The following is an 11908-nucleotide window of genomic DNA, read 5'->3' on the forward strand; positions in this document are numbered from 1 at the left end:
AATATGTGATTTGCTGAAGGCCCTTAAAGCCCTGCTGCCGCTTAGCCCTCATCCCCTTCAACTAATTGTCAGCCACAGCCGCCAGTGGCAGCACGGAGGCCGCGTCCAACCGCGCTCTCACCTCCAAAACGAGATGGATCATCACATTCACTCAAGTCTATTCTCTGAGGTCTTGAAAGTGAATTTTAAAATTGCCTTCTCCACTGAATGAGTAAACAACCTTTACAGCTCTTTTTCTCAGATGAAGCGATTTTTACCTCTCTCCAACGCGAAGAGCAGCTGGTGGAAGTGGATCAGCTCCCACTTTATACGTGTTCAACGTTATTTTAATTATCTGCAGTAATTATGAAACTAGAAATCATTCGAGTTTGGATTTGATTAAAAAGAGCAGACTGTTTTCAGATGTCCAATTTATATAATTGCTGATATGTTTATTTCCTCTCACGCGTCAACAGCATCCCTCATAAAACAACACAACGTCTGACTTGAGCCGACGTCGGTCTGAGAACCGGCCGACACGCGCGACCCGTCAGCATCTGTGACCTTCATTCACCCAGTCTCCCACTTTTAAATTCCAGTGCTGGTCGTCTGAAGCTGTGGAAAGAGAGATCACCGGACGATCCCGCTTGTTTGGGACACGACAAAGGTCAGCAGTCGTGTACGCATCTGGGGCCTCCAAGCCTCCGACAGAAGCAGCAGCAGCAGCAGCAGCAGCAGCTCTGGAGACGGGAGGTTTGGAAAGACGTGACATCGCAGATAAAAAAAAACACAAGTGAATCACAGTGTGGCTGTGACACACACACACACACACACACACACACACACACACACACACACACACACACACTGAGCGCTCTCCCACTCTCTTTTACATTATTTCACACAAACACACACATCAACAATAGCTGCCGATTGTGTAAGGCTGCGCGAGCGAAATACACAAGCGCATGCAAATAGATGCGCACACGGAGCGTTTAAGCAATCACGCAGGGTCACGGCTGGACGTGTGCGGGCTGGATCCTCCGAGGGGAATGTTTACGATGGCAGCTCACCTGCAACCTGCAGATTCTCACACACACACACACACACACCACCTCGAGCCATTTATTCCTGGAACGTTACATAAGGCGGCAGTGGGCTCTGCTCACATTCAGCCTAAACTGCCTCCTCAGAAGAAAACAGGAAGCTGCGAGGATGGAGGCAGAGAGGATCTTCTCTGTTTTGTCCGGGAGCCAGCAAACGGCGATGCCAGCGCGTCCTATGTGAACGTACAGCTCAACACACGGCTGCTAATCACAAGTGGCAGCCTCTTGTGGTATTTAGCACCACAGGCTTTTACAGTAGGTGGCGTTCAGTGTCTCCGTCCTCATCTGAGTCTGAAACAGCCCGCGCTTTTATTAAACGTAGATGATGTCTCATAAAATCTTTTCCAAACAGGCCCAGTAGTCAAATCCCAGTGAATATGTGACATTCATTTCTCATGATTCCATTACCGTTCATATCGCTCCCGGTGCTCCCGCGGTTCCAGAGAGACGCTAATATCTCAAAGTGTGCGAGTGAATGAATCCGGCATCTGCGTCACCACGGGGGCCAAACAGCTGATTGCTTTTTACCTCCTCGCCGATGACTTAAACTCTCGGTCGGAGCCCGAGATGTTCTGAATATTTGGCTGATGAGAGACGTCATTTGTGCAATTTCCTCATGTTGTGGTGAAAATATTTAGTCACGCAATTTTGCGCACGTGTGTAACCGCATTACATGTGCATCATAACAGGAAGCTGCATCCAGAGTGACAGGATGCTGGGTATTGTTGGAGAACTTGGAACAGAACTGTGGAGGCCTGGAAGGAAAACGGGGCTAATTATTTCCCTGAGAGCTCAAAAAAATGTATGCACGATAAGAATAAGTGTTTTCAACACCTTGTTATTGTACATAAAAGGGCCACTTTACCATTTATGATACTTTTACAGATTTATTTAATATTATGTAACGCTGCAGCTTGGTGAAGCTGTGTGAAATAGTTTCTTGCTTATATTCTTGAACAGATCTGACCTATTGCAGGAGTTCTGTTCCGCGGCGCTTCAAGCTGTGTGGTGAAAAACTATCATGACTTAAATGGCAGCCGAGAATCTTCGGATTTTGGCTCGTTTGCTTTGAAACGAATCCACAAATCTGTTAATGGCCCTTTAGTATTTAAAAAAGCACGCAGATAAGAAGCCACGGCAAAAGACGACGCTCGCATCTCACTTCAAAGCTTTGCTCATTGGTGATTATAATTGGGCTTTATCTTGCATTATACACAGCAAAGCTGCGTTGGTGCTGAAGGGGATGTTTGTGCTGGTGGACGCTGGATACTGTCGGTGGATTTGTTATTATGCAGCTGGTAGATCCTCAGGATAGGATGTCTACAAACCACTGATACGAGGTGACAGTCAGCCTTTATATGATCCTCTTTGTTTTCTATGTTCATCCAGGAGGAGAAGTGAGAAAGAGCGAGCAAGCGAGAGAGAGAGAGAGAGAGCGAGCGAGAGAAAGGAAACCAGGGAAGGCAGCCTGAATCCTCCTCCTACTCCAAACCTGTGTTACTCACTCCAGCCATGAGAGCATCTTCTAACCGAGCCTCCACACAACGCGCCGTCGTGTGCACAGATGTGCGCGCATGCACCGCGTTAACGCTGGCGTCCATCGGCCAGCTTTGGCCGGCCTGCAAATCCCGTGCTGTCGAGCCTCCAGCAGAAGCTTATTTACTTTATAAATAGACTTTTTTAAATCCAAAACGAGTGAAGCGTGTGTGTGTTTTGGCCCGAGCATCGGTCACCGCGTTCAGCAGCATGTGTTTGATACTCACCCCTGACTGGGCTGCGTGTTGCTCTGTGACGGGCTGCTTCGTGTGACCTGCAGCCCAACGCTGCGTTATATAAGCCTCTCATCAACAGGTGCTGCGGTCGCCGCCTGCAGCAGAACGATCCCAAACTGCACGGGAGTGAAAATGGAAGAAAATTGGTTACAATCAACCGAGTCCAATTAATTCAGAACGACGGGTCATGAAAGATTTACCTCAAAACTCCAAGAGCAGCTCAGTCACTGAGTAATGCATTAAAGACTCTTAATTGGTCGCCCTGCAGGGGCAATAATGTTGAGAGAGGCTTCCAGCTGAGCCGTTTTACTGTACCCCCACCAGTTTTGCTTTATTGTAGAGAAAAATTAAACAAAGAGAAATATACACAAGTCCATTTTCTCTCTCTCTCTCTCTCTCTCTCTCTCTCTCTCTCTCGCTCGCTCGCTCGCTCGCTCGCTCCTTCCTTTAAGTTTAGAGATGGGTTGGTCCTTGGAGTGATGTCACCTCATTTCCGTTCTTATATAGGCATTCATCTCTGGCAGCAGTGTGCATCTCCCAAGCGTCTAAAATGCGATACCTTTCGCCAAAACACAACAGGAGCATTGCGCGGTGTGAGACGCGGCTTAATTCGCCTTGGATAGCGAAGTTGGCTCTTTTCACTTTTTATGATGTGCTGCCGACCCACTGCGCGCGTGGGAACCCTTTGGAGGACCCTCGATGAAGGCTTTGCGCTGTGAAGACGTGCGTTCGTGCAGGTCCTTTTCCTCGTGCGGGCTACACTGTTCAGGACCGTTACGCACAGCGCATCTCCACGCACCGCGACGCTCCGCGCACCAATTCTTCCCTTTGCGGAGAGGACGATCGCGCGAAACAACAAACATGATGCGAACAGACAAACCGGTGCAAACATGAATTTCACCCAGTCCACCGTACTGGTGGGAAACGTTTCCAGTGATGAGAACGCCACGGACGCGCCGTTCGCCCTGCCACACACGGAGGTAACCACCGCGCTCATCATCCTACTGGTCGTGGTGGTCATTTCGGTGACCATTGTGGGAAACGTGCTGGTGATCGTGGCGGTGCTGACCAGCCGCGCGCTCCGTGCGCCTCAGAACCTCTTTTTGGTGTCTCTGGCCTCAGCGGACATCTTGGTGGCGACGCTGGTCATCCCGTTCTCCCTCGCCAACGAGGTCATGGGGTACTGGTACTTTGGAAGTACGTGGTGCGCGTTCTACCTGGCGCTGGACGTGCTCTTCTGCACCTCATCCATCGTGCACCTGTGCGCCATCAGCCTGGACCGCTACTGGTCCGTCACTAAAGCGGTGAGCTACAACCTGAAGCGGACTCCAAAGCGCATCAAGTCCATGATCGCTGTAGTGTGGGTCATTTCTGCCATCATCTCCTTCCCCCCTCTCCTCATGACCAAACACGACGAGAGGGAATGTCTGCTGAACGACGAGACCTGGTACATCCTCTCCTCCTGCGTGGTGTCCTTCTTCGCCCCGGGTCTCATCATGATTCTGGTCTACTGCAAGATTTATAAAGTGGCGAAGCAGCGCTCGTCCACCGTGTTCGTGGCCAAGAACGGCCTGGAGAGGGAGCCGTCTCAGTCCGAGACCTGTTTCGTCCGGAAGGACCGCTTCGAGCTGGAGAGCCCCAGCAGCCAGAGCTCGGGCAGCCAGCAGCAGCGGCAGGAGGAGCTGGACGACATCGACCTGGAGGAGAGCTGCTGCGCGTCGGACGCCAAACCGCGCGGCCACCGCTTCGCGAAGCGGAGGAAGGTGGAGGGCTCCGACTGCTGCCCGCCGCAGAACTGCCGCCTGTCCTGGGCGTCGGCGCGGCCGCCGCAGCTTTACCCGGAGCAGAGGAACCCGGCCGCGCGGCAGCAGCTGGCCAACAAGACCAAAGTGGCCCAGATGCGGGAGAAGCGCTTCACCTTCGTGCTGGCGGTGGTGATGGGGGTGTTCGTGCTCTGCTGGTTCCCCTTCTTCTTCACCTACAGCCTCCACGCCGTCTGCAGGGACCGCTGCTTCATCCCCGGTGCGCTTTTCAACCTCTTCTTCTGGATCGGCTACTGCAACAGTTCCGTAAACCCCATAATATACACTATTTTCAACCGAGACTTCAGGAAGGCCTTCAAGAAAATCGTATGCAGGACGTCTAAGCACTGAAAGGAGAACGAGGACGGTTTTGTTTGGCCTCTCGCTCATCAGTGCCAGGAAACAGTTACACTATCGTTCTTCCTCCTCCTTTAGTCATTTTAACTAATATAAAACCGACCCTATGTTGTGTACACATAAAATGTCTATGAATAAAATTTAAAGTGAAGCAAAACAAATATTCATATTTTAGTCCGTAGGCTTCACACGTGCTCATTATTTATTCATTAAATATTGTTATGCTACAGGAGACGTGCACGTTTTAATATATGGGCCACTGTATAACCAGTGCTGCAGATTCACCCATCCAGCGTGTTTATGGCGTCGTTGCCATCAGGGTCACAGTGGGACGTTTGCTTCAGGGAAAATAGAAGATTAACCTGTAGCATCTTTGAAATGAGCATGAGGATGAGTAGACTGTGAATAGAAAATGAATTGAAATCCTGTGTTTAATATATCATGTCCTTTAGATGTCATTGTTGGTTGCAGTTAAGATGCTCTCAGCTGTTTTCCATGAGTGAACCCCCAAACTTACGTAAGAGCCTAATCGCACACCCCCACTACGCGTCACACTACCTCACACCACAACCATGGCCAAGCTGAGGCCTGCTAGTGCAAACTGTGCCTGCTAAACCGCTTCCATTCCAACAGCACAATATTTATTTCAGTCAATATTTATCCCATGCGCGTGAGATTTAATGCTGCCGTACAACCTGATTTCAGAGTCACGAGACAAGAATCTGGATTGCGTTGTCTTTCGCCGTAGCGACAAATGTTGTCTTTATTCTCTGTGAAAAGAAAAGTTTGATGTGCTGATGAAACGAAACATGTCACAAACACATTAGAGGGAGGTGGAAAGCTCTCGGAATAAAAGAACAGTGCTCTCACTATTTTAAAAATAGCACCTCTGCACAGTTATTGCAGGTGAATCAAACCTCCTTGGTTCAATAAGAGAGAGTAATATTTACAAGTCCTGGTTGTGTTATCACAAGAAAAGGCTCAAAATTACTCATTTTAAATGTATAGAAATAACTCATGCATTTAAAATGTCACAAAAGGACAAGAGAATAAATATGCAAACAGTTTTGCCACGACAGCGCTGCTAAACGTACGTGAGGGGAGAATCCAAGGTTCTACGTGAGCGCAGCTCCCATTCAGCCTCCGCCTGTGGTGGGATCACGATGCATCTGGGGAGATCAAATGTATGTGAAATGTTGAATGGGCGACGGCTTGCATAAGAGGCCCAGCGCTTCCCTGGGAAAGCTCCAGTTAGCGAGAAGAAGGCCAAGCGGCTCCATGTCAGCCCATTGTCTGCATGAGGCCTAAATGCACTATTTATATCCTTCAGGAACATCTTCAAAGCAGTCCTACTGCTCAATGGCGCCTCGCCAAAGATAATCACCCTGTGAGCAGTGTCGTACCTAGAATGATTTTTGTGTTATAAGTTTAATGGAGTGGGGGGTTCTTTTTGTGAAGTGAGCTCATATCCAGGAGGGTGGTTGCGTATTTTTTATTCATGAACGCAGGTAGTCAAAGCAGAAGGAGAAGAAACGCCTCCTTGAAACGAATGAAATGCGGGCCGGACTCGGTCGGACTCACGAGAGGCCGCAAATGAGCTCAGTGTCGTTGCCTGGGTCTTTAGCCGGGCAGTTTGGGGTAAATGCAGCATGATGGAATGCTACTTTACATGCTACATGAGACCTAGCGTCTCCGGGGAGCGGCGGCAGCAGCAGCGTGCAGCGCTATCTCTCTATTAGCATGCACGTGTCGTTTTCCTAATGTTTTCTCTGCTGATTGCTATCTGATGAGGAATGCAACTCCCCTGTTAAATCTCACTTCGCAGTTCAATTATCTTTCTAATCAACTGCTCCGTTTCAGCGAGAACGGACCTCAGTGCTATTAATTAGCCGGCGTTTCTTGCTACTTCCAGACACATGTAAGCTCTCCAGGCTCGTCTGCTCACACACTCCACTTGTGTCACGCCTCGTGTTTCAGGGCCCAAATTGAGGGAACTAGAGCAACATGACATGTTATATTATCATAATTTTCACTTCACACGACACCAAGCAGCGATCTGTCACAATCCCTCTCTATTCATAGTATAAATGCTTTGCTAATTGCATTTTTATGCAGGACAAACTGAGCATTGTGTGAACTTCTGAATTGCAGGCCTCTCGAGCGCAGAGCCTTTCATTTATCCCAGACTGTAAACAAAGTTGGAGACTAGTTCACAAATAGAAGCGAAGCTTTGCTGACCCTAAACATCCCACAGCCTCGTCTAAAGGCTTAATGGGAGCAACGAACCAACTGGACGGAACCAGCGTTTCCTGGTTCTGCTGATTGAAGAGCTTTATTTGGGCCTGTTAAAGGGGAAGCAAGCGTCGGGGGTCGGCGCTCGCCGCCAGGAGGGGTCACAGGAAAAAAAAGAGACACCGGAGGAAACGGTTGCTCCTTGTCCTCGGCTGCATTTCTACGGCTGCAACGCAGCATCTGCAGGTAATTGCTTTTTTCATTTGTCTCTAACAAGATAAGGTTTGCAGCGAAGCTGGCTCGTCTCCAGCGCTGTCACCTTCAGGTGGAGAGCGACTGAGCTCAGCGTGCCATACTAATGTATTGTCCTGTTTAGAGCGTGTGTGGCCTGTGGTGTCAGAGGAAATCACACAAGTGCAGGAGTTACTTGAAGCTGGCACATTATTAACGACTCCTGTTGAGAGCTTCCAGGCCTCTCACTAAGAAAAACAGTGTGTCACATACTGTACTGTACACACACACACACACACACACACACACACACACACACACACAGCTTAGTGAGAATTTTAAAAAATATCTTGTTTTCCATTATCTTTGGTTCTCAAGCCTGTGATAAATTATTTAATTAATTTCATTTCTGTCTCTGTCCATCTGTCCTTTTTTGTTATCTTGCATTAGCTCTAAGGTGGTGACGTGTCATTTCCCGTTGTCCTTATAGTTTACAGCATAACGCTCACTGAAAGACATGTATCAAAACTCCATCTATTCACTTAATGTACTTACAATACTGAAACCATACATCCATGACCATCCCCATCAGAGGCCACAGTCTAGTAGCTCCAGTACCAATAAGGACGACGCTGCCTCTGTAATTCCCCAACACTTTATTGCTGGTGTTTGTCTTCATGCATCACTGAGGAGTGTTGTCCTCATCTGCACACACACACTGTTTCATAAAGCAAACACGCTGGCTCAGCAGTGTGTGCGCGAGATTAGATCGCCATTTGTTTCTAGCAGATATTCACAGCAGCTGATTCGTTTCCTTTGAATATTTTGTGCCCAGTATTTATCGAAAAAATCTCTGCTGCAAAGTGCCTCTCTTGGCGCGCGGTGCTGCCGCTCTCCTCCCGGTGCACAGGCAGATCATAAGGATGATACCAAGCCCTGCTGGACCAGATACGAACCTCGCTTCCCTTTTGTTTTATGTTGCCGTCATCATCTAAAAATGCTGCCACGCACCTCCTATGGCATTAAATGGACACCTCTGACCTAGAATCTATGGGAACTCTAAAAACAGGAAATGATGCGGCCTCACCATAATGTGAGGGCAGCAGATATAAAAACAACACATTAAAAACTATTAGCAGCAGCAATAACCCAGTAATGTCTGGAGCTGAGGGAGAATGTTAGAAATAACTGGAGCAAGGGGAACTAGCGGTATCAGTGTCTCCGCTGGTGTTATCAGTCTGGACAAATCAGCTCTAGTTTTACTCAGGGAACCCTTCGGTGCATCGTGTGCCCTGCTCCAGTTTTAAAAGGATGACTGTCTCGAGTCTGTGCAGCTCATTATAACATACAGCACTTCCAGGAATAGCAGCACCTCTTCATGGTTTTACCAGACTACAACCCCCTGCAGGCACAGACAAATGTCTGTAACTAATGAACTAATGTTCGCTGACTTGGACAAAACACATGGACATCCTCCATCAGAAACCTGTTACTGGTGTGATTGTAATAAAGCAAAGCAATGACTGAGAAACGTGAGTATACGATTATTTAAATATTATCTATTCCAGAGGTCTATAGGCTTATATTCTAATCTCGTCATGGAGGGAGCTTTGCTTACAAACAATACACAGACATCTTTTAATGTGATATATTTTCTCTACAAACTTCCGCTCATGATAAATCTGTGAAATCATATACTAACAATTTTTTTTCTAGCTTGACAGAGAACCAGCTGTGAGGACAGGAAGTGGTAGAAGATGTGGGAAGGGTGGAGGAGGGCTCCTCCTGACCTCGGTCTCACTGACCCTGAGCTGAACTCAGCCGTAATGAGGCCCAACACTCAGAGATTTGGCTCTTGTGCGTCTGCTTCAAACACAATGTGTGTGTATATAAATGTGCTGTTTTATCCATTATAATTAAAGTGCAGGTTTGTGGAATGGTCGGCCCCACCCTACTCTCCACGTCACAAACAGACAGTGTGAAGGTCGGCAACCAGCCAAACAGAGGAGCAGGAGTCTGGCGCCCCCATAAATAGACCAGTGATCCCAAGCATCAAGGAGCCCTCGTCTCAAACTGGAGCTACACAAAAAGCGAAATTCAGCAAACTCAACGACGGCAGGAAGTCATAAATCAAAGTGAAGGTCTAAATGAAAGTGATTGCTGGGGAGAAAACAGCTGTGTGATAGTGGCTGCCCATACGTAATGGAGATCACAATTCCACTGTGGCATCGAAATAAAACAAGAAAACATAGAAGTAATGAAAGATTAGCTGACGACGCCCTGAGGAAAAAGCCTAATGTCCCACAGAGAGAACAACACAAACTAGTCCAACCGAGAAGAATGTTTATTTTTATCCCCTTTGACCCCTTTATACTGCTGTATTCGCTCCCATCTGTCTTTGTTTATCCTTCTGCTTAACTATCCTCTTTACAAAATAAAGTTTGTGTCGAGTATTTTGCCAGATTTACATTCCAAGGACATTTAGCTATACTGTTCCCTTCAGGGACATGCAGAATTTATCTTATTTAGCGAGTGAGTTTGTGAGATCAGAGGAAAATAAAGCGAATTATTTCCGCACTTGAGCTTTTAACTTTATCTTATGAGTATCTATAAGTCTTAACATGATATTTGTTGGGTAAATGTTGACGGTAAATATGTTGTGTGATGTATCATTGCTACTTGTGACTCTCATATAGGTTTATGATTATCTGTTTGACAGCACATCAGTCTCTCCGATGTGAGAGCAGGTGTTTTGCATCCCACATCTTCCTTCTATTGATCATTATTTGTGCTCCTCTCCAGGTGGTGCATGAATGTGAAAGAAAAAAAATGAATAGATGGAAGAAAAAGGTTTTCATTTCAGCACAAAGTCACACCTCAACTCTTTTCATTACGCAGTTATCTTAGTTTTACAGTGTTCCGCTTGGTCTCCTTCGTTTTTCATCAAACCGAACCATCAACCTTATCGTTGAATATTACTGCTTTTAACAGAACCTCTGAAGGTTATTAAAAATGCAGCATCACCCTTCGTGAGTCATGTCCACTGTTTATGAGCAAGAGAAATAGGAACCAGCCACCCTCGTTTCTAGCTTTCGTTTGCTAACTGCATTATTCATGTGTCACGATGCGCCACGCAAGATGGAGGACCGAAGGCTTACATGTCTGTTGGAGCCAAGGAGAACCACAGAGTAGAGGGCGAACTGAAACATTAATGCAGACTACAACTGAAGATCCTTCTAAACACAGGAAAAAAGAGCAAAGTGCTACAACTCAAAAGTGCTACCAAACACGTGGGTAACACAAAACATGACTCACACAAACATGGCAACTCAAAGTACAAATATATACTGTGGGGAGAATGGCCTAAACATGGCTAATGTTGGCAAGACATTAAGACAATAAGATGACTAAACCTACAAGGGTTCACGTGACCTGAACTCGTAGCAGGAGATGGGGGGGGAAGACCAGGAAATGGGTGTGGCTAATGTGTGGTGGGCGTGGTCAATGGAGGGGGCGGGGCACCTGACATCATGTCTTCCTCATGTCTGATAGTCTGCAGGATGCAGCAATGGCTCTTACCTGCAGACTGTGAGAGTGGTCTACTGTGGTTTGTCATTGTTCTCGTTGATGTGTTCTTCTCTGCTCCAGATGACAGTAAAAGTGTGACTAAAGCGTCTTAACATGCATGTCATGTCGGAGGAGTCTGTCTGTGGGTCGTGACATGACCTGCGCCAAATTCGTGGTTCCGCCGAGGTCACCGTTTGTGCTGAACTCCAGAGATTGGATGTCAGCGCATTGTGTTTTCTCTGCTGCAGCGGTCAGACTTCCAGCTCAGTATAACACCAGTCTGTGGCCCAGGCAGACCACGTGAACCCTGAGGTCAAACGTGTCTGTGTCTATTTTTTCGTTAGTCAATCTTTGCAGACAAAGGTCATGTGTAGTGAAAGACGTCTAAACGGCAACAGAAGCTCACATCGCGGCTTAAGCTGCTGAACATTAGGCTGCTTAATGGGACCATTCTGGATTAACCACACTGACGGGAACGTTGCTAATGAGCAGCAGTGATGTAATGAACACTCTACAGGTCAATTAGGCTGTGTGTGTGTGTGTGTGTGTGTGTGTGTGTGTGTGTGTGTGTGTGTGTGTGTGTGTGTGTGTGTGTGTGTGTGTGTGTGTGTGTGTGTGTGTGTGTGGCCTGTATTACCATGAGATGAGACATGTGTGTTTGCTTCATTCATATCGTACATGGCCTCACGAGTTTCCCAGCGTCTCTGCTTGTTCGCGCGCGTGACAATTAACACTGAGGAGTGACACATCATTTGTTTGTTAAAGGTTACAATGAACAACGTGTAAGCGCAGTCCTGTGACTCACACGCGTGTAGGAGTCATCAGCCATGTTGCGTCCGCAGACGTACGGCACATGTGTGAG

General features: G+C 47.4%; 1 protein-coding gene across 1 annotated transcript; it reads left to right on the forward strand.

Moving 5' to 3' along the window:
• Positions 1-3334: 3334 nt before the first annotated feature.
• adra2db (adrenergic, alpha-2D-, receptor b) lies at positions 3335-5177 on the forward strand. Its single transcript, XM_029164703.3, has one exon. The coding sequence runs from the start codon at positions 3748-3750 to the stop codon at positions 5008-5010; it is 1263 nt and encodes a 420-aa protein (XP_029020536.1). The 5' UTR covers positions 3335-3747; the 3' UTR covers positions 5011-5177.
• Positions 5178-11908: the final 6731 nt, after the last annotated feature.

This window comes from Betta splendens, chromosome 10, assembly GCF_900634795.4.
Source record: "Betta splendens chromosome 10, fBetSpl5.4, whole genome shotgun sequence".
Classification (NCBI taxonomy): domain Eukaryota; kingdom Metazoa; phylum Chordata; class Actinopteri; order Anabantiformes; family Osphronemidae; genus Betta; species Betta splendens.

Coding starts and splice junctions, on each gene's coding strand:
- adra2db (XM_029164703.3), top strand. CDS start 3,748: ATGAATTTCACCCAGTCCACCGTACTGGTGGGAAACGTTTCCAGTGAT.